The sequence below is a fragment of the Myotis daubentonii genome, chromosome 21, assembly GCF_963259705.1.
Source record: "Myotis daubentonii chromosome 21, mMyoDau2.1, whole genome shotgun sequence".
Lineage (NCBI taxonomy): Eukaryota > Metazoa > Chordata > Mammalia > Chiroptera > Vespertilionidae > Myotis > Myotis daubentonii.
The window spans coordinates 17,162,066-17,177,897 of record NC_081860.1 but is presented as its reverse complement, the minus strand read 5'-3'; the positions used below and the strand labels follow the sequence as shown (position 1 = coordinate 17,177,897).

At 46.4% G+C, this 15,832-nt stretch overlaps 1 protein-coding gene across 4 annotated transcripts in view; it reads right to left on the bottom strand.

Moving 5' to 3' along the window:
* ENTREP2 (endosomal transmembrane epsin interactor 2) overlaps nt 1–15,832 on the bottom strand; it is a 57,700-nt gene that overhangs the window by 36,571 nt on the left and 5,297 nt on the right. For all 4 annotated transcript variants that reach the window (XM_059678346.1, XM_059678347.1, XM_059678349.1 and 1 more), the window contains exon 2: nt 4,885–4,941. In XM_059678346.1, coding sequence (XP_059534329.1) covers nt 4,885–4,941 — 57 coding nt within the window. The remainder of the gene's footprint in view (nt 1–4,884; nt 4,942–15,832) is intronic.

Sequence of the window (15,832 nt, the reverse complement as noted above, 5' to 3'; positions counted from 1 at the left end):
AACTATAGGATCACTGACTGAGTCCGGCCCGTGTGGCTCAGTGGTTGAATGCAGACCTATGAACCAGGAGGTCAGTGTTCAATTGTCCGTCAGGGCACATGATCGGGTTGTGGGCTCCATTCCTAATAAGGGGCGTACAGGAGGCAACTGATTAATAATTCTCTCTCATCACTGATGTTTCTCTCTCTCCCTCTCCCTTCCTCTCTGAAATCAATAAAAATATATATTAGAAATTGTTAAAAAAATAAAATCCCTTCCTTACATTGTTACATTTCTTTTTTCATTTCTCTATTCAACCTTAATCCATAATAACAGAGGTTAATGTACTTATAACTCTTCTCAAAGAATTTTTGTTGACTGACTTGTTTCTTGGATTTTAATTTCATTACTTTTCTTTTAATATTACTTAAATTATTTTTTGTGAATCAATTACAAACAGAAATTTAATTCTTGTTTCTCAAGTTTGAAAACTAAACTCTGAAAAACAAACAAACAAAAAGCCCTAGATAGACACCCTCCTTCCCAAAAATGTTCGCAATACTTATTACTGTTTGATAAGAGATAGGGAACTCATCAGTATTTCATTTATTCAACCAAGATGAAGTCTTTGGGATGACCCGTCTGCTGATGTAGACACTGAGTATGTGTAAGATGAAATTTACACTCCGAGAAAGAAACAAAAGTAGAACATGATTAATAGCAGCTAACAGTAATCTCTTCTTTGCTTACAATGTGCCAGGTACTGTTCTAAGTTTCTCACATGGACTTTTATCCTCAAGTGACCTCATACTGAAAGAGGAAAGGCACTCCTATCATTGTTCCCATTTTATAGGTGAAAAACCCCAGGACAGAAGACGCTAACAGCTAGCAAGTGGTAGGCGTAGAATGCAAATCAGTACTCATAGCCACGAGCACACTGTGTACAACCTTAGTGTTTTTAATGGAAGTTTCGTTATGTTGTTAATAGTTGCCAAAGCAGATCAAATGCTGTGATTAGTTACATGACCCTATTCGTGCTTATAAAATTGCATTTAGAAAATTTTTTGTTGTTGTTAATCCTCACCTGGGGATATTTTTCTCATTGATTTTTAGAGAGAGTGGAAGGGAGCGGGGTAGTAGAGAGGTAGAGAGAGTGGAACATCGATGTGAGAGACACATTGATTGGTTGCCTCCCACATGTGCCTTGACCAGGGATCGAACCTGCAACCCAGGTAGGTGCCTTTGACTGGAATTGAACTTGGGACCCTTCAGTCTGTGGACCCATGCTCTATCCACTAAGCCAAACCTGCTACGGTGCATTTAAATTTTTAAAATTGATTTGAGAGAGATAGAGAAAGGGGGGAGGGATGGAGAAAAGGAGGGGAGGAGAGAGGAAGAGAGAATAACATGGTTTTGTTGTCCCACTTATTTCTGCATTCATTGGTTGACTCCCTGGCATACAGGGACAATGTTGCAGCAACCAACTGATCTACCCGCCACGGCGAAACTGCATCTGCAAGTCCCCTGGCTCTGGGTATGCAGGCTTTCTGCTTCCCCGCCTGTCTGCGCTGACTGCCTTTTTCACTCGGCCCCTCTCTGTCACCTGTCCGATGGGGCTCGCCAGCTCATTCATCACCTGACAGATTTACTAACTCACTCATCATTTTGCCATTTACGAGCCTGTCCTTCCCACTCATCCTCCACACCCCGGCTGCCGCTCATTCTGACATGCCAGCTGCCTGCCCACGTCTGCCAGCCAGCCCGGCTCTCTCCTCGGTGGGCCGCTGTCATTATCTCATTTGTCGGGACGTTTTAGTCCTTTTTGCTTATTAACTTGCCTTTGGGTATTTCCTAGACTTCTTTATTTCCATCCTTGTTCCCCCGGGCCGATCATTTGGTTCATTTGTTTATTATCACACGATATTATCCATCCCTTGTCATTTGACAGCTTTTCAGATTCCATTAACCAAGATGCATAAGCATTTGAATTCTCTCTCTTGTTCCCATTAGATGAAACCCATCCAGGTTCTGCCCTGTGTTCAGCCAACGACGTAGAATTTGCAGGAGAATGACATTTAAATGAGTATGTATTGACCGGCCGGCCTGGCTCAGTGGTTGAGCTTCAATCCATGAACCGGAAGGTCATGGTTCAATTCCCGGTCAAGGCATATGCCTGGGTTGTGGGCTTGGTCCCCAGTAGGGGGCGTGCAGGAGGCAGCCGATCAATGATTCTCTTTCATTATTGATCTTTTTCTCTCTCTCTCTCTCTCTCTCTCTCTCTCTCTCTCTCTCTCTCTCTCTCTCCCTTCCTCTCTGAAATCAATAAAAAATATATATTTTTAAAAGACCTGTGTTTGTTAACAATATCACATATATACGAAAGGCAGACCGTTTCTTTCTCTCTCCTGAAGTCAGTATGCAAATAATCAGTGTAACTGGTTTTTAAAATTTCTCTTCGTAAAAAAAAAAATAAGAGCCCTGACTGGTTTGGCTCAGTGGATAGAGCGTCGGCCTGCAGACTCAAGGGTCCCTGGTTGGATTCCAGTCAAGGGTATGTACCTTGGTTGCAGGCACATCCCCAGTGGGGGGTATGCAGGAGGCAGCTGATCGATGTTTCTCTCTCATCGATGTTTCTAACTCTCTATCCCTCTCCCTTCCTCTCTGTAAAAAATCAATAAAATATAATAAAAAAATAAGAAAAAATAAATAAATTTCTCTTCGTCATTAGGTCATATTGCCTACATAGCACTATTCTTAAATCAATTTCAATCCATTTTTCTATCTTTTGGGGAATTAAAGCAAACATAGCAAAACAATAAAATGTGAGACCTTTGAGTCTTCTTTTCATTCCCAATCAGCATTTTTGTATTTTGATAAAAATGCAACAATTTAATACCCATAAAATCAGGGTGAAATATGGATGTTCCAATATTACTGTTACTTATTGTACCACATAAGACTATTCGGAGATGAAAGATAAGGTCCTTGAGTAACACTCTTCATTAAAAGAGGTTGGACACTTGGAAGACAATCTGGTAACTAATAGCTTCTAAGTTACAATTTTTTAAAAGCCGTGTAAGCACAGACAGGCCCTCAGAATAGCATATTAAATTCACTTTCAAATTAGTATAGTTCAGCATTTCTGACTTATGATTTGTATGCTTGGTAATACTTTTAAAATTAACTGTGCCGCGGACGGACACAGCACACACTTCTCAGCCATAATAATTTTTCTAAGGCTATATCTTTATAACAGTAATTGCCTTCTTAGTGAAAGAAGATGCATTTAGAATCGAGGGACACTTCATTTATTACTTTTCTTATATGAGAGCTACCTCAGCGTCTGAGTTTTTTTTTTCTTAAAGACTTTTTTCTATTAGGAGGACGTGAAGACTCCAGGGCAAAGGAAGCCCATTAGGAAGGGAGGCATTTTAGAGGCAGGGCTGTCCAAGGTGGACACAAGACAGCTCTTGTCAAGAATGGACGGTGCAGCCCGGCCACTATGGCTCGGTGACTGAGCATCGACCTAGGAACCAGGAGGTCACGGTTCAGTTCCCGGTCAGGGCACGTGCCCAGGCTGTGGATTGGATCCCCGGTAGGGGGGCGTGCAGGGGGCAGGTTCATAGGTCGAAGCTCAACCACAGAGCCATGTTGGCTGGGTGGTCACGTTCCTCTCTATCTCCATCCCTACCTGGTCCATGTCATTATCGCCAAGTCCAGCCGTGGGCAAACTACGGCCCGAGGGCTGGATCCGGCCCGTTTGAAATGAATAAAACTAAAAAAAAAAAAAAAAGACCGTACCCTTTTATGTAATGATGTTTCCTTTGAATTTATATTAGTTCACACAAACACTCCATCCATGCTTTTGTTCCGGCCCTCCGGTCCAGTTTAAGAACCCACTGTGGCCCTCGAGTCAAAAAGGTTGCCCACCCCTGGCCAAGTCGAATCACTTAAAGAAGAGATATCACACAAAAAAAGAAAAAAGCCATGCCGTCTTTTCCATTATCCATCAGAACCAGGAAAACCTCCCGCCCTCGCAGACACGGACACACAAATATATTCATGCGCATGCGGAGAAGAACATGCCTGCAGGCCAGCAGGCACAAACCTGCTTGGGGCGCTTTTGAGATGGAGGAACCAACATCCTCTTTCCGTGTCTCCCCAGGACCACCCCAAAGCAACGTGAGAAGCCATTCACTTATATACAGAGACGTAAATATATATACATAAATGTATGTATTGGTTTTTAGAGAGAGAGAGGGAGAGGGAGAAAGAAACGTCGATGTGAGAGTGAAACATCAACAGGCTGCCTCTTGCACGCCTCCTACTGGGGATCAAGCCCGCAACCCGGGCATGTGCCCTGACCAGAAATGGAACCGGTGACCTTTCGGAGCACGGGATGACATCCAAACAAATGAGCCACACGGGCCAGGATGAGTGATACTCCTTTCTTCACTCTTCTACTCCGATAAACATCCCCTTCACAGAGGTGGCCAGTCTCCAAAACACACACAGAGCTGACATTCCTTGTACTCCGCTAAAACACGCCCTGTGTGATCACACGTGAGCATACATATATGCAGGCACGTGTTTCCACGTCTAGACAACATGCATCTACGCTTATTAGATCGTCTTGGTTCACGGCATGTCCTCGTAGGAGGGCACCGGAAGGGAGCAAACAGAGAGAGGAAGGCACGCGAGCATCTCAGGCAAACTCCTGAGCGGCTACTCTCGAAGTGGGACAGGCCACATGCACTTGGTTATCACTTACGACGCTTTCAGCAAGGTCTGCTTTCCCCTTTGGGCAAAAAAAACAGAATTCTGTGCCAATGACATTGAAAGCGCTCCCACCACAGAGGCCACAGCCCTGTTCCAAGGCCACCACGGAGAGCAGGTGCGACTTACCACGAGGGAGAGAGGCCTTTTCCAGGAGACGACGCCAATGAGTCCTGACAGCAGCACCTGGAAAGACAAACGGTGCAGGAAGGTGAGATGCTTCGGGAATCTTTAATGTACAATCGGAACAGTAGGGAGAGTTGCAACCTGAAGAATCACTTCTAGAATCCAGCGCGCGCACACATACACACGCACACGCACACGCACACGCACGCACACGCACACGCACACGCAGGTTATTCTCCAGCCCAGAGCCCCAGGTCCCCCTCCCAAGCTCCTGTCCAAAAATGCACCTGCACCCCCCTCCCCAACCCAGTCTCCGCTTGTCATCTTTATCTCCCACAGGGCACCCCTCCTCCTGGTCACTCAAATCCTGGGCACGGTCCCCTCTCCCGCCCCCCACATCCCAACAGGCACAGTGAGGAGAGGAGGTGTGGCTCCCCCTTCAACAGGGCCCTGCTCCAGGAGGCCCCATTGTAAGTAGGTCCTAGTGTTCTCCCACAAGGTCTCCTATGAAGATGAGTGCCCCAGGCAGTCAGGGCCCAAGCAGGAGGGGCACTTCGGATTTAAGACATAAATGCAGCCAGGCCAGTTGGCATGGCTCAGTGACTGAGCATCGAGCTATGAACCAGGAGGTCACGGTTCGATTCCCGGTGAAGGCACATGCCCGGGTGGTGGGCTTGATCACCAGTAGGGGGGCGTGCAGGAGGCATTGGGTCCATGATTCTCTCTCATCATTGATGTTTCTCTCTCTCTCTCCCTCTCCCTTCCTCTCTGAAATCAACAAAAAACTATTTTTTTAAAAAGACATAAATGCAAGTCTCAAAGATGAAATCCAACCAGCGCCCAAGTGCATGCAGGAGCCTCGCGCCCTCTCCTCCGCGGAGCCGGCGGGAAAGGAGCACGGGGTGGGCAGGCGTCTCCCCGTCTGGGGAAGAGAGTTACGTAAACCATCTGCAAATCGTTCTGATTCTCTCCTTTCAGAAGTGTCCTCTTTGCGCAATAAAAACAATGTATTTGTTGGTACAGTACATTAATTCCATTAAAATCACATTAAGTGTAATGAAAAGCTCTCAGAGTCTAATTACGCCGGCGAACTCACAGACCCGCATCAACTTTTAAACCCACTGCAATTACAACAGGAGGCGGGCCTGTCTGGTAGACAAATCGTCCCTCCATTTCCAAAGGATGGTGACTGAGGCCCACTGTCCTAACGCCACAAACCACACGCTGCGCATGCAGACCCCAATCTGTCCCTGGGAGGGCCTCGGCCTGTTCTCGGGCCAGACCCTCGCCGTGCTCCTCAGTCCTGACTCCTCTGAGTTCATCTCCCCAGAGCACACTCCATTCTTGCACTTCCTGCCCTGAAGGGTCCCCTACATCCCCCAACATTCACAGTGGCACCTCGGAGCGCCCTCTGCAGTCCAGGCCTGGCCACTGCAGGGCCCACAGGCTGCCAGCCTCCCTCCCTGGGCCCTTGCAGCCCCAGGTGGCCCTCCCTCCTGCCCTCTGCCCTCAGCCAGCCCTGGTCCTCTAGGCTGCCAGGCAGAGACGTGTATGCCAAGCGAGTCTGTGTCCCGGCAGGCAGTGAGGCCCCGGGAGGAGGCAGAGAGTCAGGAGGACAAAGGAGGAAGGGGTAGGGGATTTCCTGCACTGCTGACCATCCCACGGGCGTGTGAGGGCCAGCCGGCCTCCCACTGTCTAGGGCAGGGGTGGGGAACCTTTTTTCTGCCAAGGGCCATCTGGGTATTTATAACATCATTCTCGGCCATACAAAAGGACCCACTTAAAATTAGCCTGCTCTATTCGCTCAAACATTCCATCAACTCACCCCTAACGCCTTGGCAGGGCCAGACTCTGCGGGCCTTACACGGCCTATAGGCCGACATTCCCCAGCCCTGGTCTGGATGAAGTGACACACGGGACAGCGAGGCTCTACCTAGACCCCTGCCCCTCACTCATGGCCTATGTCCACCTACAGTTCAGACGCTCCTACGACCCCCAAACAGAGGCTGGGGGACCTGGACAGCCGTGCCGCACTGGTGGCATGAAGGGATCCTTCCCTCTGACCATGTGGCCCTGAACAGATGCAGTGGCCTCCCCAGCAGCTCAGGTGGTTGGGTGTCAACCCATGTACTGAAAGGTCGCCGGTTCAAATCCCGGTCAGGACATATGCCCAGGTTGCGGGCTCAATCCCCAGTAGGGGGTGTGCAGGAGACAGCCGATCCATGATTCTCTCTCATCACTGATGTTTCTATCTCTCTCTCCCTCTCCCTTCCTGTCTCTCTAAAAATAAATAAAAACATGTATTTTTTTAAAAATCCATACTGAAGAAAGGCTGTTTTAAGTCTTCAGGCCTATGTGCAATAATGAGTTTAAAAAAAAAAAAAGGGCCTTTCATGTGAGTGACATATGACTGTATATTATCTTGCAAATATAATTCACATACATTTTCCATATAAATCACCTCAAATCAAGATCTGATTTTCTCTAATAGCTCTAGTCTGAAAAGAAGTTATGAACAGGAATGAAGAGACACGCACGTCCACGGCTTCTTTAATTGCATTTTCTGCAGAACCCTGCAGTTCTATTTTTAATATTTGATTACACCATCCACAGCGCTATATTCCACAAAAGCAACTACGTCTTGCTCAGCGGAAAAGTCAGAATGGAAGAATATGCGGCACACTACCAACGGTAGGAAGAAGGAGCAATTTAGAACATTTTAGGATAATGATTGAGATCACGGATTCGGAAGTTACAGCAAACACATTTTAAAGACATCTTATCACGGAGCTGACTGCAAGTTGAAGTTATGCACCACGCAGACGGGGGGGGGGGGGGGGGGGGGAGGAACCACCCCAGGAGCCCAGGATTTTATCAAAACACTGACGGAGGCACTCTGAAAACCTAAGCTCTTACCAACACTTCTCCTCACCCACTCTCTCCAAGTCCAAAGCGGCAGCGAACTCACTGTGCTTTCCTTGTCGTCAAGGGCTTTTGCCCAAACGTCTCGCCAGCGCTAACGTGGCTGATGTATTCCCCTGCTATGTTCATGCTCGTTCACGACATTTTCTTGTCTTTTGTGTTTCTAATACTCCTGTGTTTTGCTATTTTGGTCAACTTTTCTATTGGTTTGCTGTTTCCTTTTTCTAGGCGTTTGGAAACGATACATATCTTTTCTGTACCATTTTTAAAACACCTGATTGAAATTATCTATCCAACACGTGCTCAGCAATAACACATATGCCTACAGGTTTTGTAGGTACAGGAGCTTTCTACCCCACCTTACCTCCCAGATGTTTGAACAACCACATTGGTATCAACCATTCAAACCTAACTTCACATTTTCTTGTTTTAATTGCTCATTGCTGCTTTGTTTATACCAGTTCTTCTCATCTCTTGATTTATTTGTTATTAATAATATTTTGCATTTGGCTTATACACGTCAATACTTTCTTTTTTTCAGAAATGAAATGCAGACACTTTTAGTTATTTTTCTGAAGATATCTATTGTTTGCTCATTTACATGAATGAGCTTAGAAATTTCACCTACAGAAAGCCTAGAGAAATTTGCTTAACAATCATTCTCCTTCTAAAATAAATACAGGTTGCTGCATTATCTTCTAGCATTTCGTTTTGAGGACATTCCTAAGACCTCTTCACCTCGAACGTGCAAAACTGACACAGAGATGAACAAATCCATCACAACGTGAGCAGAACACTCCCTGGCTCTTACAGCGATGAAATACTGTGACACGCACCTAACCTCCTTACTACACAAATTAACTTTCAAACGGAATATCAAGTGAGAAAACAGACACGTTTAAGAGTCCGTGGAGTAAAATAACGATCAAAGCACTAACTGGGATGGGATGTTCCTAGAATCGCTGGGAGTCTGAAATTGATTTGAGAGCAGCCCTGTGGTTAGCCTTCTACACTCCTAATCAATTCTCTCACGGGAAGCTTTTTGGACAGCTACACTCTCACGCACTCAAAAAATATGTTTCCATTTCTGAAAGCATCACTTTTCCATTTTTCTTAAGCTGTCACACCAAAAGGAAAAAATAAGTTTTCTGAATTGTTTAAATGTGCACGACTAGGACACAGGATGTAAAGTGGCCAGTGTTCTCAGTCCACGCCCATATGGCCAAACGCGTCACTAGATCATAAAGAGCACCCAGAACTGGCAGGCTGGATAACGCGGGGGGTCCTGGGCTGCCACTCACCAGCTCCTATCAAAGTTAGTATAATGAAAATGTCAAGAAAGCATCACATTTAGAAACCACAAAATACAAAGATGGAGCTGTCAGTCACTCCGGACGCTTGCCAAATGAAAAGTTTAAATATAGTCATGGGTGAGCAGAACTACTGCCAACCACGTAAGCTCACCAGGCAAGACTTGGTCTTTCTTGTCTAACACGATATATCCCCAAACACAGGACTTGGCACACAGCAGGCACTCAGATCATTATGCGTGAATGGTAGGTGACTGGGTGGGTGGGTGGATGGAAGGGTAGGTGGGTGGGTGGATGGATCGATGAATAAATGAACAGACAGATGAATGGATGGGTGACTGGGTGGGTGGATGGATGGATGGATGGATGAAGAAATAAGTACAAGGATAAATAGATGGATGGGTGAGTGGGTAGATAGACGGTAGAGTAGATGGGTGAGTGGGTGGGTGGGTGGATGGATAGATGGATGGGTGAGTAGATGGATGGGTGGATAGTGGATGGATGGATGGGTGAGTGGGTGGGTGGATGAATGGATGGGTGAGTAGATGGATGTGTGAGTGGGTGAATGGATAGGACGATGAATGGAAGGAAGAGGGAGAGAAGGAGGGAGGTTGGGAAGAATAACCCTGCACAACCAGCTCTGATCTGACCTATCTTTAATGGTCCTGGAGACCACCACCTCCCCCAAAATAGTCAAGGATCCACTCTGAGTCTTGGGTGGACTGACAAAAGGAAAGCAGGGAAAACCAAATGGAACTGTGCTAGAGGTCGGTCTGCCTCCCTTCCTCCCTCCCTTCCTCTCTCCCTCCCTCCCACTCTCTCTGAAAAGCAATGAAAAAAATATCCTTGGGTGAGGATTAACAATAAAGCCACAGTGAGTATCTTCACACACAGGTTTTATTGCTGTTGCTGATTTTAGTATGGACCCTGTGAAATAGGATGAGTCACCAGGCATAAAGGCTGCACCGTCATCATTCCCTCCAGTGGGTATGAGAGTAGTTGCCCCCTATACGCTCATCCACACTGAGAGCCTATTAGAAGGCCCTTTACTAGCTTGGTGGACCCCCCCCCCTCCACTCCGGCCCCCCCCCCACACACACACAAAGAAAAGAGCTATTTTCATTTGCATCTAAGTTCAACACTTTTCTGGTTACTTGCCTTTGGTATCTCTTCAGCGACGTGCCTAGTGACTGACTAGACTAGAGCCTGCTGCAGCCGTGTCCATGGGATGCTAATGTCTCCCTATTGATTTATGACTGCTTTTAGTGTAATAGGGATGGATGGGGAGGGAGACAGGGCTATGTCCTGACTCGCCAGTTCCGGGGGTGGGTGTTTGACACACACAGGATGCTAATGGAGTTGTGGTCCATTTTATCAGTCTTTCCCCTTATTAAACTTTCCACTGCAGGTGGGTGCCTCGGTCCTTCAGCCTGGAATCTATCTATCTGGGGGACATTCTCTTTGCCTCATTTCCTTGACTGAAAATGGAAGATACAGAGAATGACTTTGCAGCTGCCCCCTCCCCCCATTTATCCACACGGGATACATTCCAAGACTCCCATGGATGTCTGAAACCTTCCTACTACCAAACCCTATGTATACTGTAATTTTTCCTATTCATACATACCTATCCATATAAATTAAGTTTAATTTATATACTAGGAACAATTAGAGATAAACAAAAATGACTAATAAAATATAATTATAGCAATACACTATAATAAAAGTTGTATAAATGTGCCATTGATTTTTTTAGAGAGAGTAGAAGGGAGGGAGGGGGGAGAGAGAGAGAAACATTGATGTGAGAGAGAAACATCAACTGGCTGCCTCCTACACACCCCACACTGGGGATCAAGCCCACAACCTGGGCATGTGCCCTGACCAGGAATGGAACAGTGACCTCCTGGTTCATAGGTTGACGCTCAACCACTGAGCCATGCCGGCTGGCTGTAACAGCTCTTTAAAAATTTTTTTTAAAGATTGTTTACTGATTTTGAGAGAGGACGGGAGAGAGAAAGAGAAACATCCATCGGCTGCCTCCTGCACGCCCTCTAACCGGGATCTAGCGGGAAACCTGGGCATGTGCCCTGATCAAGAATCAAACCAACGACCTTTAGGTGCACGAGACAAAGCCCAACCAACTAAGCCACACTGACCAGGGCTATCCCAGTTCTTAAATGACCATGATCAACTAGGGTCGCGTCATTACCATATTTTGAGAAATTGAGCGATTACAGATTATTAGGCATCTTCTAAGCGAATGACTGTAAATGCTACCTGGGAGACTACCGAGTCTGGGCCTAACCACCCCCAAAGAAAAATAAGATCCAAGTTGGCATCCCTTGTTTTCCAATTAATATGGCGAATAATCATAGAAGCCACTCTCCTGTCACTTCTAAATTGACAAGGGAAAAAAAAGCTTGCCAGCTTTCCCGCTATCGTCTGGTCGCTTTCTAGTTTTCATTTAATGGAAAACTTGTCAAGTCACAACTTTTTTATGTGCCTCGCTGCAGAGCATTTTCCCACAAGCGAGATTTCCTCAAGACAATAACGATCCTGACAACAGGAGTCTGAGAACAAGATGGGGTCAGTTATAAAAAAGGAGAAATGGTAAGAAATCTATTTTTACCTATTTTCATGGATGTTGGGCATGCCTGACACGGTCCTATTTTGTAAATTTATTGCCTTGTTCCCTGTGATCTTCATGATAAATAAGTTGTCACGGAACCTGGCTGACTAGCTTTCCTCTTCATTTTACAAATGCCGCGTATATTTAACCCTACTGTCACTTTCGTTTGTCAAACAAATACAATAGTTAAGACTGGATTCTAGCCTGGCCAGTGTGGCCCAGTGGTTGAGCATCGACCCATGAACCAGGAAGTCACATTCAATTCCCCATCAGGGCACATGCCTGGGTTTTGGGCTCGATCCCAAGTGGGGGGCGTGGAGGAGGCAGCCGATCCATGATTCTCTCTCATCATTGATGTTTCCCTCTCTCTCTCTCTCTTTCTCTCTCTCTCTCTCTCTCTCTCTCCCCTTTCCTCTCTCTGAAATCAAGAAAAACATATTTTTAGAAAAATAAGGACTGTTTGTTTTTTCCCACAAAAAAGGAATAAAAGCAACCAAGCCTGGCTGACTTGGAAGCGGGTGTCCCTGGGGCTGGGGTGTGCTCACACAGGACTACTGCTTGCATTATCAGCCACCTGATGCTCTGACTTTAACTCTGTTATACACTAGATGGATTTTTAAATATTCATTTTAAAACACGATGGGGAGTCCTGGAGATGAAAAGAAAAGCCAGTGGAAAGCCAACAACGTAGATTTAGAGAGAAGCCAGTGGAGGAAGCCGCACATCAGTGTCAATCACGCCACACCCAGATCGTGGGGTGGGATCATCTGAGCAGAAGGCTGGCGAGCACCCAGGAAGGAAGTGCCAGGCACCTCGTCTCCTCTTTTAATGAGGGTACGACATTGGCATGTTAGAGGAATGCTAAGCAGATGAGGGCCTTTATTTCCGCAAGATGTTAACACAGTGGGCGGGGGCAGCCACCCCCTGTGCAGCCTGGGAGAGACATGGGGAGGGGTCCTGGGCACAGAGGCCTGGCCTGTTCCAAGGACGGGGACTTGTTTAAAAACAGGGGGGATTATAACCTGGGGCCTGCGCCCTCAAAAGCCAGACACCAAATCGAGATGAGATCATCGCACCAGGCTGGAACGCTAACTTAAAAAGCGAGCAGATGAATCCATCGCTGTTACACGTGTTCTGCATTTTGGCACCGAAATTCATCAAATTTCATGGATGGTGTGGCTCAGTGGTTGAGGGTCGGCCCATGAACCAGGAGGTCACGGTTCGATTCCAGGGCTATCACCTGGCAGTCACAGATAAACAATTCCTATGGTATTTGGGGAATAACCTGATGCTTTTCTTGAGAGCTAGAATGTAATCAATTTTTAAAATGGTTCATGAATACTTGAAATAAATGGGTATTTGTCTGCCGGTAGAACACTGGTATATAGCTGTTCAACTGTCCTTTGATATTATAAATCATGTCTTTATTCATTGTGTCTTATCTGTGAAGGGCAGAAATGAGTACCTTTTAGACCGCAACTGTGCTTTGGTCAATTTCTCACTCTATTTTATTTTACGGACTTGGAGGTTGTATTTTTGGTAAAGGATCGGGACGATTTTATCTCTGATGCAGACTTTACCTTTTGCTCGTCTAAAATAACCTTACTCCTTCTTTTTGGATGGAATGCTGCTCTGCCCACCATGTGCCCATCTTGTGTATCTTTGCCCATCACTTTTAACTTCTCTGGGTCCCTCTGCTTTACCCACGTCGCTGTTAAAAGCTTACGGCTAAATTTTACTGCCTGACTACACCTACTAGAGAGTTTAAGCCATTAGTTATAGGCACATCTACTATACGCCATACATTCCTCTTCGGAAATCCAAGGAGCCTCAGAATGCAGCCACCTTACACTCCCAGGACCAGACAATCTCACTTCTCACCCTGATCTAAAAGGAGCACAAACAGGTAGGGAATGAGACCGGAGTCTGGGCCCCAAGAAGGAACATGATGCCGGAAGCCCCTCCCAAGCATAGCCTGCTTGCTACTCAGTCTTCGCCTGAGTGGAGACACCGAGTGGAGCCAGAATGAGGTGGAAATGCCACCTGGAGGCACAGGGCAGGTGAGTGGCTCTTCCTTCCCTGGGGCAAAAGCCACAGGGGGACCACCAAGGGCCATCAAGGGGCAACCAGAACCCTCACACAGCGCGGACCGGAGGGGCCATGGAGACGACACTTTGGAAAACTACCAGTAACCAGGACGGGTGACCGCATGTACCCTACGCCCAGAGACTCCACTCCCGCACACACCATCCAAACGGGGGCACCTGTCCCCCGAAGTCCACATACAAGCATGCATCGGGCAGCACCGACCCTAACCGCCCAAAGTGGACACCACCCAGATGCCCGTCCACAGCAGACTGATAAATCAAGCTGATAGATCCACCCAATGGCAACAGACACGAGTGAACCGCAGCTGCACTCAACGGTATGGATGGCATTTCACAAACACGCTGCTCAGTGTAAGAAATCCAACATTAAATAATGCATACTCCATGTTCCCGTTTATGTGAATTGCAAAATCAAGCAAAATTAATATAGGCTGCTAACACTCAGAGGAAGGGTTGACTCTGGGGTGCTAGTAACAGGAAGGGGGCACCAGGGGCTCTTGGGGTGCAGGGGAGGTTCTGCTTCTTGATCTGGGTGCTGCCTCTGCAGAGATGTTCATTTTGCAAAAAAACACACTGAGCTGACAGAGCACCCGACAATTTGTGGAATTCTCTGTGTGTATGTTAGACTTCAACAAAAAGTTCAAAAAATGAAAAAAAAAGGGCTAGGAGAGAATCGGTTGCTAGGAGACCCAGAAGCCAGGATTCTGGCTTTGGTTATTAGCCCTTAGAGCTCAGAGAATGGATACACACTGATGTCTATGAAATGTCTCAGGGATTTTTTTTTTAATATACCAGAAAACACCAAGCCTGGCAAATAATGGCCTCCGATTACCCGACACCTGCCCATCGCCAACGCGAGGGCCACAGGATGCGGTTGTGAAAGACACCTGGCAGGGACACCTGGCAGGGACACCTGCTCATCTCAGATGTGGCAGGTACGGTGGTTCAGAGAGACCCATGCAGATTCCTGAGAACCATGACCACACCCAGAGCTGGGAGACCCAAGGCTGAACCCCTTGGGGAGGGGTGGGTGCACTTCATGCAGGTAGGCATTCCTTCTTTCTTTCTCTCTCTCTCTCTCTCTCTCTCTCTCTCTCTCTCTCTCTCTCTCTCTCATCAGTGAAAAACATATCCTTGGGTGAGGATTAAAAAACAAACAAACACATGAAGGGCGGAAAGCAGTGGAATGAGATTTTTAAAGTGCTGAAAGAAAAAAGTGTCAACAAAAACCTGTACTAGTATATCCTATACAACTATCCTTCAAAAAACAAAGGAGAAATTAAGAACCACATTGCAACCTGGTCCATGTGGCTCAGTGGTTGAGCATTGACCTATGAACCAGGAGGTCACAGTTTGATTCCCGGTCAGGGCACATGCCTGGGTTGTGGGCTCGATCCCCAGTAGGGGGCGTGCAGGAGGCAGCCAATCCATGATTCTCTCTCATCATTGATGTGTCTATCCCTCTCTCCCTGTCCCTTTCTCTCTGAAATCAAGAAAAAAATATATATTTTTTTTTAAGTTCAATTTTATGTTATGTGAATTTCACATCAATAAAGTAAGAACTGAAAATAACAAAAAACTCCGGCTTCTGAAAACTGACAGAAGCAGCAGAGGCACCATCTTCCTTAGTTACCTGTCTGGCCCCATAAGCATCCATGAGAGGGGAGCCCTGGTTTAGGAAAATAGGCTAATTGGGTGTTTATAGAAACACCACAAAGCAACACGATATAAATTACACTTCCGGGAGCCAAGAACAGTCAAGGATAATTTGTGGAAGGTTTTTTTTGGAAACTTTACAATAATCTTAAATATGCTGAAATAAACTTTTCTACATTATTAGAAGGTGTGGGGGAGGGAAGGAACCCCATTAAAGAGCTGCATAATTCTACCCCTCGATAAAAGCTATGGGAAAACTGCAAAAACGGTCAGATTCAACTTGTTAGGAACCCTGAAAAGTATCAAAGGCGTACGGCAACACAGGA